At 42.0% G+C, this 13761-nt stretch overlaps 1 protein-coding gene across 1 annotated transcript; it reads left to right on the top strand.

Moving 5' to 3' along the window:
* The first annotated feature begins 1248 nt into the window (after positions 1–1248).
* Positions 1249–13700, top strand: LOC121920551 (E3 ubiquitin-protein ligase BRE1A). The gene is made up of 12 exons (XM_042447679.1): positions 1249–1369; positions 2576–2744; positions 2979–3146; positions 3468–3615; positions 4403–4585; positions 5991–6109; positions 7365–7511; positions 9395–9472; positions 9583–9702; positions 11283–11462; positions 12753–12888; positions 13684–13700. Exons 2-12 carry the CDS (start codon positions 2616–2618, stop codon positions 13698–13700), a joined length of 1425 nt encoding a protein of 474 aa, XP_042303613.1. The 5' UTR covers positions 1249–1369; positions 2576–2615.
* The last annotated feature ends 61 nt before the right edge of the window (positions 13701–13761 follow it).

The following is a 13761-nucleotide window of genomic DNA, read 5'->3' as shown; positions in this document are numbered from 1 at the left end:
CCTTCTCTGTCAGACAGCAGCTCTGGTGCCACAACAAACTGCAGTTCCCAGAATTTCATAGCATTGAGCCATGGCGGTTAAAGCAGTGTCAAACTGGATTATTTCTGCAGTGTGGATGGACTCTGGGAATAGTACTTTTGTGAGACATCAGTCCAAAACACACTGCAGAAATAATCCAGTTTGACACTGCTTTAATTGTTCTGGCTCAGTGCTAGGGAATCCTGGGAACTGTAGTTTGTTGTGGCACCAGAGCTCTTTGACAGAGAAGGCTAAATGTTTCACAAAACTAGAATTCCCAGAATTCCTTAGCACTGAGCCAGGATAATTAAAGCTGTCCCAAACAGGATTACTTCTGCAGTGTGTTTTGGACCCTTGAGACTGCATCCACAGTGCAGATATAATCCGGTTTGACACCACTTTCAATGGCCATGGCTCAATGCTATGGAATTATGGGAACTGTCGTTTGTTGTGGCACCAGAGGTCTCTCTGACACTGAAAGTTAACTCACAAAACTACATTTCCCAGAATACCATACTGGTGTCAAACCAGATTATGTCTGCAGTGTGGATGCAGCTCAAACCAGAGAGCTCTGATGCCACAACAGACTACAGAAATAATGTCGTTTTTATATATTTAATATGCCGCCTTTCTCCCTGGAAGGACCCAAGGCGGTTCACCCCTTTTCACTTTTGACACCACATTTAATTGCCATGTCCCAATGCTATAATAATAATAATGATGATAATAACAATAATAATAATAGTAATAATTTTTTTTTATTTCTATCCCGCCTCTCCTGTAGGATCGAGGCGGCTTACAACTACAATAAAATGCATGCAGTATAAATATCCCACTACCCCTCCCTCTTTACACATATAACATAACAATAATAACATGTGAGTTATGTAACATAACAATAATAAAAGCTAAGTTAAGCCATTAAGACAGTTAATTGCCATGGAAATCCTGGGATCTGTAGTTTGCTTGTGGGGAGGGACAGAGAGGAGGCTCAATATCTTATCACACTACCAATCCCAGGATTCCATGGCACTGAGGCATGGCAATGAAAGTGGTGCATGTCATAAGCCTCAAGCGGGATTCCTTCCTTCCTTCAGTGCGGATGCAGCCAAAAAAAGTTTGCCCAACTCGACTCGGAAGTGCGGGATGGCGCGGGTGGTCTTCCATTTCGTAATGCTATGGCGCGGCAGCCATTTTGAGTAAGGGCAGAGTGAAGGAGGGTTCGGAATGGAAGGAGGGGCGAGACGGGATTGGCTAGGCGGCTATTGCCGTCGTCGCCGTGGAAAGAGGAGGAGGACTGTTTCCTGTTGTCGCCAAGGAGGAGGAGGAGGAGGAGGGCCGGGGTTCCTTGGTGGGCGCTGGCGGGGGTCCTGGGAGGGCTGGAGGGGGGGACCAGGGGTGGCTGGCCCTCAGGGACGAGGCTGGAGGGGCTGCGGGGAGGGCGATGGGGAAGAGCTTTGGGGCTGCATCCGCACTGCAGCAACAATCCACTTTGAGACCGCTTTAACTGCCCTGGCTCAGTGCTAGGGAATCCTGGGAACTGTAGTTTGTTGTGGCGCCAGAGCTCTCTCTGATAGAGAAGGCTATAAATGTCTCACAAAAGCACACTTCCCAGAATTCCATAGCATTGAGCCAGGACAGTTAAGAGCGGTCTCAAACTGGGTTACTTCTGCAGTGCGGATGCAGCCCTAGTATTGGGAGACATTTAGCTTTCTCTAGCTGCAGAAATAATCCAGTTTAAGCACCCCTTTAACTGCCATACCTGAATGCTATGGGTTTCTGGGAATTGTAGTTCTGTGAGACATTTAGGCTTCTCCATCAGAGAGTTCCGGTGCCACAACAAACTACAGTTCCCAGGATTCCATAGCATTGAGCAATGGCAGTTAAAACGGTTTCAACCTGGATTATTTCTGCAGCACAGATTCAGCCTAGTTTTGGCCGACATTTAGCTTTGGCTGTGTCCGCACTGCAGAAATAATCCAATGTGAAAACACTGTAGACTATGCTGTTAGTTTGCAGTAGAAGAACTCAGGGTCTGTACCTTTTTGTTCTGCTTCACAGAACAAGGTCCCAGTGTATAATATGTAATATTTAAGACATTTATTATTGTTGTTGTTGTTATTATTATTATTATTAGGTAGCATCCTTCTATTGAAGGGGTGACAAACCTGTTTTGGTCCCTGCAGTGTGTTTTGCCAGTTATGCTCCATTTTTATCCAGCCTGCACAGAATCTGTGCATTCAGATTTAATGGTATTCTCCTAAATCCCTCTTGATTTTCCAAAGAGAATGATATTCTCTTAGCCTTGGTCTCTTGCAATTGCTACTGCTTAGAAACAATTGCAAAAAGGATGAAGTAAGCAACCAGGTCCCCTTTGTGGATTTCAGAACCGAACAGGAATAGTTATCTTCTGTTTCATATGGAAAAGCCCAATATAATTTGTGCAGATTTTGTTGCTTTTTTGTCCCCAGCCCACCCGACCTTTGCTAGTCCTTAAAGGCCTTTTCTGTAATGAAACAGAGAAGTAAGCAAACTAACAAAGTTCTCTTTATTTTAGGAGAAGCTTGGAGAGGTGGGACTCTCCACCCATAGCTATCATGTCTGGGATTGGGAACAAGCGGATAGCTGCGGAGTCCAGTCCTTCAGGACTTCCAGAAAAGAAAGCCAGCGTTGAGGACTCTGGGACTACAGTAGAGACCATTAAGCTTGGGGGTGTCTCCTCAACGGTTTGTATTTCTTTTTGTCCTATCATCATCCTTTGTATCTTAGTGATTACCCTCCCCTGCCATAGTCTGGTCTATAGACAATAAAACCTGTAGACCATACTGTACTACTCTACTATAAAACCTATAGATTATAAAATGTACAGTGCTATATACAATAATAATAGCCCAGAGCTTAGTTTACCAATTTAGGATGAAGCCTGAGATGACTCTGTGTTGATATTGATGTGTTTTCAGGAAGAATTAGACATCCGTACACTGCAGACCAAGAACCGAAAGCTCGCAGAGATGCTGGACCAGCGACAAGCTATTGAGGATGAGCTGCGAGAACACATTGAGAAGCTGGAGCGACGGCAGGCCACCGATGATGCTTCGCTGCTGATTGTCAACCGCTACTGGAGTCAGGTATGTTGCTTGCTTCCTCTTGAAGTTGGCAGGTGGGGTAGTGTTTAGAGAGCATTGGATTGAGACTTGAGAGATACATGAAACTTGCCAGGCATCCTTGGGTCTGTCACATACTCTCTGAGCCTGTCTGACCTGTCTCACAGGGTTGTTGTGAAGGTAAAATGGGGAAGAGGAAAGTTAGGCACAACATTGAGGTCTTTGGAGAAAAGATGGAATATTAAAGTGTCTAATAAGGACATAAATAAAGTTCCATTCCTTTAATTTTGTTTACTCCAGTCTTCTTAAAAAGTAAGTATAGGATTCTTTGTTTATTCCCTTCAGTTTGACGAGAACATCCGCATCATTTTGAAGCGCTATGACTTGGACCAAGGCCTTGGAGACCTCCTGTCAGAACGTAAAGCCCTGGTGGTACCAGAACCTGAACCTGATTCAGACAGTAACCAGGAACGCAAAGATGAGAGAGAGAGAGGTGAGGCTTCTGAATCGGGCTGGATAAACTTTCTCCTGTGAAATACTTTTATTTGAGAGCCAAAGTGGTGTAGTGGTTTGAGCATTTTATTATGACTCTGGAGACAAGGGCTTGAATCCCTGCTAGGCCATGGAAACCTCCTGAGTGGCCTTGAGCAAGTCACACACTCTCAGCCTCAGAAGAAGGTAAAGGCAAACTTTCTCAAAACAAATCTTGCCAAGAAAATCCCATGATAGGTTTGCTTTAGGGTCACCATAAGCCGGAAGCGACATGAAGGCACACTAACAACAGTAAATGCCATTATTTATGTATTAGATATATATCTCATCTTTCTCTCAAATGGAACCCAGTGTGGCTCACAACATGAATTAAGGTGAGGTACATGAGTTAATAACAGTAATAAAGGACTTTCAAATTATTAAGTAAGTTACCATATTAAAGCATCAAAACCTAAGGGAGAATGAAGCGGCCACCTCAGGTAGCAAATTTTGGGTTTCTTAAAAGTCCTTAGTAATTTACTTTATTGTTGTATTTTTGTTGCTACGGTGGGGATTAATGCTTAAGGCATTTTCTGTCTTCTGTACCAAAATAGCTTATGTGGTTTGGGGTATCATGCAACCTTGGTGGTGCCATTTGCTCTTCTATGTCAGGCTGCATAATGGCTCGTCCTCCTGTGTCATGAGATATTTATGAGCTCAGACAGGTGGGGTTGATTTCACCTTAAGGATTCTTGGGAGAGTGGGGCTGCGTGCTGTTATCACCTTGTTCTTGCACTGTCTTTTGCTAGGAGAGATAGTTGAGCCTGCGTTCTCCTTTCTGGCCACTTTGGCCAGCAGCACCAGTGAAGAGATGGAATCTCAATTGCAGGAACGCGTGGAGTCTTCCCGCCGGGCAGTCACTCAGATTGTGACCATGTATGATAAACTGCAGGAGAGAGTGGATGTCCTATCTCAGAAGCTGAACAGTGGAGGTATGGTGTATACTATGTTCTCTTCCAATTGAGGGTCAACTCAGGAATGTTCTAATTCAAGTGTCTAAAACATTTGTATGTTATAAGCCTTTCTGGCTAAATGGCAGCAGTCCCTTTCGGATTAGACCATTGTTTGTTAATCCACTTTAAAGTTGATTTGGCAGATAAATTGTGATCAGTAGTATTTGGTCCTTTTGCAGTTGTCCTTTACTGTTAATGGAAATGAACAGATGAAATAAATTGGTATATTTTACTCATTGTCATTTACTCATTGGTGGGGAACCTGTAGATTGAAAATAATTTTACGCTACAAATCCCATTACCCATTATTGTTGGTTATGTTAATTGGGTCTGGTGGGAGTTTAATAGTTGTTGGAGAGATGTCGGTTTCCCAGCTCATGCCTGTACGGTAGTTCTCTCAGTAGAATTTAGACCTCTGTATAGTACCATTAGTACTTGTCACAGCTGGTTAGAATCTAAGCCATTTTTTAATTACAGTGGTGCCTCGGGTTACGAAATTAATTCGTTCCGCCGCCGCTTTCGTAACCCGAAAAGCATTCGCAAGCCGAAATGCCATAGGCGCTAATGGGGAAAAGCCGCGATTTCGTGCGAAAAAGCCGAAAAAAGCACCAAAAATTTTTTCGTAACCCGAAAAAACATTCGTAACCCGGAACAATTATTTCCTATGGGATTTTTTCGTATCCCGGAAATTTCGTAACCTGGGTATTTCGTATCCCGGGGTACCACTGTATTATTTTTTTGCCAGTTGGTTTTGGCCCAATAGTCAGACTGCCAACTGCCCCTCTTTACTCAAAATTATTGGGTTTATGCTGGTTTTTCTTGTTGCAGTGTTTGTTGATAGTGCTGGGTATCATGAAGGGTTATTACTGCTGTAGGACTGTTGTGGTGTACAAGTTTTCTCTTCTCTGCACATTGTTGTCTTCAGCCCTAGACTATATCAAGAACTAGATCAGTGGTCCCCAAATTTTTAAAGGCTACCACTCCTTTCCTCTTGGGTGACAGCAGGACCATCCACTTTGGGAATCACTGAGCTAGACTAACATTTACTAAAGGTTTGAGCTGTCCATAATCTTGACCTCATGCCTTAGCATGCAAAAAGTGTGTAATGAATTATTTATTAACTTTATTAAACGTTTGGTAACTTGAAATTAGATTTTAGTGAAGGAAAGATTATTGTACATTATTTCCACACTTTTGAAGTTTTACTGAGTTGGAAGTGTGTGTGTGTGTGTGTTTTTAAAAAAACAAATCAAGAAAACCACTGAAATTTTAAGGTCATTGAGTTGCTTAGCCAGTACTGAATTTTGTTACAACATACATAGGACTACTGGCTTCTAATATTTTTAATAGTGGTGTTTCAAATTCTTTTCTTTTCTTTTTTTAGATGTTTCTTTGATGGAGGAAGCTGTCCAAGAGCTGCATTCTTACCTGACAAATGAGAACAGGCGGCTTCAGGAATTGGGTGATTTGCTTCAGGAAAAACACCGCAGCATGTCTCAAGAGGTACAAGGAAAGGATGCTTAAGCTCAGTGACAGAAATCTTGCTGTCAGCTGAGTTCTGTGGCTGTTTTAGTTTGGACACTCAACTAGTGGAGCTGAGTGTGTGTGTTTGTGTTTTAATTGGACCAAGAAGGTAATGGGGCAGTATGGTTGTATACAGCGTGCTGCAGCACTTAGGCCTAGAGTGTTCACCGTATTACTAAGTCTACTCATTGCCTGAGACCTCCAGTGTATTTGCTTTGTAGTTGGTTTGTTTTTAATGTGGAGTCAGAGAAGGAACAAAGGCTTCTGAAAGGGGAAGAGGAGCTAACGGGGGATTTGAAGCTGATAGAAAGTGGAGTTTGGAATTATTTTGTGTGGGATCCATTGTAATAATTATAATTAACAGAAAGACTTTACATTCCTTTTCTTCTGGGGGTGGAACATATGCTTTAGGAGTGATAGGGAGAATCTGTAATTGGAGGAGTAAGAGTCAGAGAGGAGTATTCTGATTGAATGATTAGCTGTTATAACCTAGGATTATAAACCTGAAACACACAGGCCAAATAAAGCGGCTTCCAGTTGCTTTGGGGGCATGGTGTTTAGATGACGCACGTCCCCAAAACTGCTGGAAGCTGCACCAAGGCTGTGCTTATGGGGTAAGAGCTGGATCTTTTAGGAGCAGATTAAATCCATTTCTGTCAGCGACCTATTCAGGACTGCAATGGCGGCCCACTTTGGAAGCAGACTACGCAGTCACTGCAGTCCCAGTGCGATCAGGGCTAGAACGGCTATTACTGTAATCCAAAAATTATTACTGTACTCCCTCACAAGATAGGAAGATGAAATTTGTTACACTCCTAGACTAAGACTGCGAACAGTTCTTCAACCATGATTTTTAAAAAAATACGGTAGTGGGAATTTAGAGTGTGAAGTTCATTTTGGAGATGAGATTGACCCTTTGACGTGAAGAAAATCACCATTTATGGTACTGACATTTTGGTTGTGGAATTTTTTTCACACTTTGCTTTTGAATTGTTTTGGTATCGATTAGAGAAATTGTATTTAAGACATTTGTGCAATTGAATGGAGAAGGAAGGGAGAATTTTGTTGATAACCAGCAAAAAAATCTCTGTCTCAAAGTATCTGCTTAAAAAAAAGTAAACATGTTGCATTAATGAGCAGAAAATTAGGATTAGGTAATTGTTCTGTGAGCAATTGAGAAGAATGCTATTGATCCATAATTTGTGTTTCCTTCCTGCACTTTTTTTTGCTGCAGTTTTCCAAATTGCAAGGGAAAGTAGAGGCGGCAGAGTCTCGAGTATCTGTGCTGGAGACCATGATTGATGACTTGCAGTGGGACATTGATAAAATCCGTAAACGGGAACAGCGCCTCCAAAGGCATCTGGCAGATGTCCTGGAACGAGTAAGCATTGTGGCTCTTGGTAAAGGTCCAGGGGTTGGAACAATACTGGAAAATATTGGCACAGTTTTGTCAGAAGGAAAAGACATGTAAAAAGCCTTTTAGTTTTACTTTTAGATCTGCATTCCAGCTTTTAATGAGCATCCCTTAAAGCATCTCATGATACTCAACAAGAGTGCAGCCATTTCTTTTGAGGGCCATACCATTTTTAAAATGAGAATTGTAAAACAAACGGGCCTGCAAAAAGAGACCTGATTGGAAGTGGAGAGAAGAACAGGGTAGGTGAAGAATTTAAAACAAAAAATACTTGGCTTGAAAACAAAAAAGGAAGCAAGGGAATTAAAAAGAGAAGAAATGAATACCAAGAGCAAGGGACTGGGTGGTGGGATAAATCCAGGTGAGTCAGGAGTAGTATCATTGTGCATCCATCTCCTGTTAAACTTGTTCTATCATAGGTATTCAGAGGTGGCTATGTCCTTAAAAGAATATTTTGCTGTACTTTGTTCTTAAATAGAACCATTCCACAGGATTATAAGAAAAGTACATTTTCCAGCAATAGAGGGAAAACATCCTGTAGTGGGTTGGTTCCCTCTCCTCGCTCCAACCAGGCAAGAAGTGATAAAACATCCGAAAAGCCACTGCTAGAGGGTGTCAACCCCTCTTTGTGCACTGCAGTTTAGTTCATGCCTCCGCTCCAATCAGCTTTGCGATCTCTTTCTTTTCTGCTTTATCATTTTTCAGTTCTTCTTTACTTCTTCCTATTGGGGGAAAAAAAACAGTCTGTGGAACCTGGTTCAGATATCAGCACTCAGGGGAATGTTTCTTTTTCTTTTTTTAACATTGAGAAAAACTTGTTCAAAAGTGAGAGGGCGATAGCATATTCTTGTACTGAGTGTCTCTGTGTTATGGGCAGTGCTGCGTATCAGCCACTTAGCATGAGATTCATTTGTTTAAAATCTGGGTTACCTTCCATCAGGCCAGAGACAACTTAGATTGCCTTTCCTAGTGATTTATACCGGGATTTGGATGGGGTATATCGTTTCTGTTGGATCTCGCTATGACTTTCAGTACTGTTGACCGTGATATAATTCTGAGACATCTGTCTTAAATGGGAGCTGGAGGTGCTATTTTATGGGAGCTGTAGTCTTTCCTATGGGAATAAGCTCACCTAGTGGTGAAAGGGGAATGCTGGTTTTATTTATTTTATTTATTTACTTAATTTCTATGCCGCCTTTCTCCCAGAAAGGTACCCAAGGCAGCTTACAAGATACCACAATAGTATTTCATTCTTGTATTCTTATTTCTGTCATTAACTGATTTATTTTTATCTCAGGTTTTAAACAAAATTTTGTTTTTTGATTTGTATTTTCTTATAGTTAGCTGCCTTCAGCATCATTTTATGGTGGAAGTAAATTATATACAGTCCTCCCTTCTGTTCTCATGGTTTTGGAAACTGCGTTGGATCCCTTGCTTATGCATGAGGGACAAATGGAGGGGGAAATAATGGGGTGTGAGTGCGCTCCTGCAGTCGCATGCCTATATTCAAGCCAATGGGGCTTGAATATATGTGAAACTCCATTTTCGTGGGGGGTCTAGAATGGATCCCCTGCGAAAACAGAGGGTTGACTTTAAATGTATACACATATAAACTTGCAATAATGCATAAATACATAATTTGGCAGATATTGATTTGGCAGATATTGATTTGGCAGATATTGATTGGGCAGGATAACTATGAGGAGAGTGTGTAGCGAATTGGGCATCTGCCATTAGGCAGATGGGTTTTAGAGTCCTTTAAAATAATGTTGATGTTTTGTGACCACATGCTCTAATTGTGTTCTGTGTCATGTGTATCTGCTTATTTTTTAAAAGTATAATCTTTGCAGGTGAATTCAAAAGGCTATAAGGTATATGGCGCAGGCAGCAGTCTCTATGGCGGTACTATCACCATCAACTCTCGAAAGGTAAACTATGAGACTGTATTTGAAGTTGCAGATGAAAGCAATTATAGCTAAGAAGGGAAATAAAAAGGGAGAGTTTAACTCCAAGTTCCTGCTTTACCTGTTGTTTATAGTTTGAGGAGATGAATGCTGAACTGGAGGAAAATAAGGAGCTGGCCCAGAATCGCTTGAGTGAGCTGGAGAAGTTGCGTCAGGATCTTGAGGAGGTGACAACCCAGAATGATAAGTTAAAGGTATAAGCCAGCAAATGTTTCCCAAATTCTTAAGAATACTTTATTTCTCTTCACCCTGCTGGATTAAGACGGGAGGTTCATTTCTGCAACTGAAAAGGATTACTTTTGTAAGACTAAGTGTTTATAGGCGATACAGCAGGGATAGAGAAGATGCAGCTCAGCCACTATTTTGGCAGCCACACCCAGATATTTTTGGGCAAGGGGCAATTTATTTTTGTGTGTGTGTGTGGGGATTCTGTCCCTAAATACCTCCCAATGAAGCCAGAGGACATGGAGTCCAATTATACCACATTTTCCCTTACCTACCATGCAGTTGCTTTAAGTCTTTTTCCAACAGAAAATGACCTGGAATTTGAGTTTAAAAAGGCCTCTCCTAAAATGGCTCAGAAAGAGCAAAAAAGTGCTGCAATAACCTCCCAGCCCCTAGCAGGTGTGTGAAGCACTGTGGGCAAAAGTACATACAGTATTCTTTTTGCAGGCATCATGGTGACAAGTGTGTTGCCTAACCTCTTGACAAATGCTTGTGCCTGCCTACCAGGAACAACTCCTCTCTCTGCATTTGTATGTGTGCTGTCACTCTCAATATACCTTGTAATTGTTCTAACATCCCTCTAAAGGGAGAACTTCTCCAGAGATGAAACAATTAGCCTCCTTGTGAAGTCCATCAGGGCTAGGCTGTAATCAGCTTTTGCAGGTGGTCTTGGAGGGGACCCAGAAATGAAAGGGCAAAACCAGATGTACCACCTCAAAGACAATGTCCCACCTCAAAGAAGAAGACCTGTAGAGGCTTTCCTGCCAGGAAATCACTGGATAGATTACACCAGTCCAGAGCCGGAGAGCACCTTGCTCTAAGGAAGGTGGTATAAATTGCTTCTTTTGTAACTCATCACACAAGGAGTCATATTATTCCTGACAAGAGACCTTGATGCTCCTTTGGGTCTTTATGATGATGGGCCAGATATCATGCCAGTGCGACCAAAATTATTCACTCATTAGCAGAATGGAAAGAGGCAGGTTCAGAATAGATGCAGAATACATGGACTCCTGTGTTTTGAACTCATGAGAACCTTAACTAATGTCTTATGATAAACATTTTAGAAATGACTGAAGTAGGACACATGTTGAACAAAATTAGATCCCATTGATTTGAAAACAATGTTTTGTGTGCGCATGTGTGTTTGTTGGTCTTATAATTTTGTTTTGTTTTCACTGTTATGGTAAGATGGTGTAAGTTTTTTTTGTGCAATGCTGCCATCTTCTGGGCTGTTTTAAGTAAATTGTTGAAATTTGAAATGCTGCCAGAACTGATATGTATCCACAGCTGCACCTCACACCTTGACTTTGTCCAATCGGTCTGTGAAGTATTTAGTCTGGAGAAAAGCCATAAGTGCACAGTTTAGCCCAAGAATAAAGGTTTGCAAAATAAGCTTTGTTTCAGGAGATGGCAGTGGGTGGATGGGTAGAATTCAGGTTAGTTTTACTCTTGTTTTGTGCTGAGGCTTGTCTCTATGGTCTTGGTTCCTGTCCTTTGGCATGTGGCTGCCTATTTCTGCTCAGCTCTCTTCTGTGGTTCCATCCAGGTGGACCTGAGACGGGCAGTGGAAGAGGTGGTGAAGGAAACCCCTGAATACCGCTGCATGCAGTCCCAGTTCTCTGTTCTCTACAACGAGAGCCTCCAACTGAAGTCGCAGCTGGACGAGGCCCGTACTCTGCTTCATGGCACCCGAAGTACCCATCAGCGTCAGGTGGAGCTCATTGAGGTAAAGATTCCCCCCTGCTTTTCCTGCCCCCTTTTACTTTGATCTAGGGAAGGTATGGATTTGAGTGTTATGTACCAGCAGTGCTGCAATAGCAGTTTACAGAGAACAGAAATGACAAGGCTCCTATCCAGGAGGCTTGCAATCTAAGTAAGGACAAATAGGATTATTTTTTTAAAAAAGTGTGGTGATTGGTAGTAGAATAATGAAAATAGATGCAGTTTGCTTTGGGCTTCTTGAATGTCACTTAGTTGGTTACTTGCCTCAAGATGCATAGAATTGGCTCAAGATGCATAGATTGGTGGTATCAACTGCTAAGCAGGCAAGTGATGTAAGCTCTGTTGAAGCCAGTTCAAATCCCCAAGACAGCTCCCCTACCACAACAGGAAAAGAAACCTAGATCATAAACTTGGAGGTGGGGGGAATAGTTCACTAGTAAGGGGAAACAGTTAGCAGAGTGTTTCAGTTAAAAGTGTTAAACTAGATCCCAGGAAACCTTGGCTTCAAATCCCCACTGTGATGAAATACAGTGGAGTACTCTTGTGAGAGATATCCATGTTTGTCAGTTTCAGTGTAAAAAGAAGGGAAGGAAGGGTGAAAGGATGTGCTGTGTCTTATTGTAGTCTTCCTATTACTTTGATGTATAAGTGGAGTCCCCCTTATCTGGAATTCTGAAATCCAAAATCCTCCAGAACCCAAGATCATCCACATGGGTGGCTGAGATAGTGACCCCTTTGCTTTCTGATGGCTCAGTGTATACAAACCCTTTCGTACACAAAATTATTGTAAATACTATGTACAAAATTACCGTTAGGCTATATGTATAAGGTGTATAAGAAACATAAATAATTTTAATGTTTAGACTTGGGTTCTGCCTTCAAGATATCTCATTATGTATATGCAAATATTCCAAAATCTAAAAAAAAAAAAAAAAAAAACACCCCCCAAATCCAGAACATTTCTGGTCACAAGCATTTTGGATAAGGAGGCTCAGCCTCCTTAGTTTCAGAGATGTCAAGCATCCCTTTTCCCCTCCTTCCCTTCTTTTCACAATGAAACTCATTCGATGTTGTTGGACCAGTTGTTTTCTTTTTCAGCCTAACATGCCTCACAGGGGTGTTGTGAAGTTAACAGTGGAGGGAGGATCATGTAAGCTATCTTGAGCTTTTTGGAAGAAAAGTGAGATATAAAAAAAAAAACATTCTCTGCACACACACAAACATTTTCTGTGCAAAAAACAATATTTCTGTGCAGAAAACAGACTTCCTGCAACATCTCTGTTTCTCTTGCCAGCGGGATGAAGTCAGCCTGCACAAGAAACTACGAACTGAGGTTATTCAGCTGGAAGACACTCTTGCACAGGTCCGGAAGGAATATGAGATGCTGCGGATTGAGTTTGAGCAGACGCTTGCAGCCAATGAACAAGCAGGTACATTCTGCCATTTTCATGTGATGCTTGTTTTGGGAAATGTCTAAATTGATTGTAGGCATCATGACTGCAGGCATATGGTTAGTTCTGTACAGTTTACAGGGCTCTTATAATTTGCTCGGTGGTGAAATGTTGAAATGCAGGTTCTCATCATAGTAGTCTTTTTATACTCGTCTGTAAGTCTAAAACTTTATGCCCATAAATTGCCCTCCAAATCCCAGGTCGACTTATTTACGGGTCACTATGTTAATGTGATAGCAGCTCTTTCAGATTTCCCCATGCAGTTTCTTTCTCTCTTGAGCCAAGCAGAAAGAGTCCTGGGTGATTGATTGATATTGCTGTTTGTTTAAGAGTCCCTCTCCCACCCACGCGAAGGCTGAAACGAAAGCTGAACGCTGAAGAAAAAAGTCCCAGTGAGAGTCCCTCTTGCAGCATGCACACATACACACACTGAAGGAGCCTCCAAGTTTCACCCTTGACCTATCCATGGGTCATGGAAAAATCCATAATTTTGGCCCCAAAACCTGCCCTCAATGTATACATGAGGTCGACTTATAGTTGAGTTTATACGGTAGTCACACCTCTCAAGGGCAATCCCTATACAGTGGCCACAAGAATCTGTACTAGCAAGCTGCCTCTAGCAGTTTCATCTCTATCAGAACCAGGTCTTTTGCACAGCTAATGAGCCTTAGTTTTCCACTGAAGACCAAACCAGCCCTAAATACTTTAGATTGCAACAGGGATATCGTACAGCAATATTATGCTTGCTGAGCCCATTTCTGCTTCATCTCATAGAGAAGAAGGAATTCTGAGGTAAAGCCTTAGCCAAAAAGTCTTGACACTTCAGCCCTATGAATTCTGGCTCCACTGCCC

The sequence above is a fragment of the Sceloporus undulatus genome, chromosome 2 (genome assembly GCF_019175285.1).
Source record: "Sceloporus undulatus isolate JIND9_A2432 ecotype Alabama chromosome 2, SceUnd_v1.1, whole genome shotgun sequence".
In the NCBI taxonomy this organism is placed as follows: domain Eukaryota; kingdom Metazoa; phylum Chordata; class Lepidosauria; order Squamata; family Phrynosomatidae; genus Sceloporus; species Sceloporus undulatus.
The sequence above is the reverse complement of the archived record's forward strand: the minus strand, read 5'-3'. Positions and strand labels throughout refer to the sequence as shown.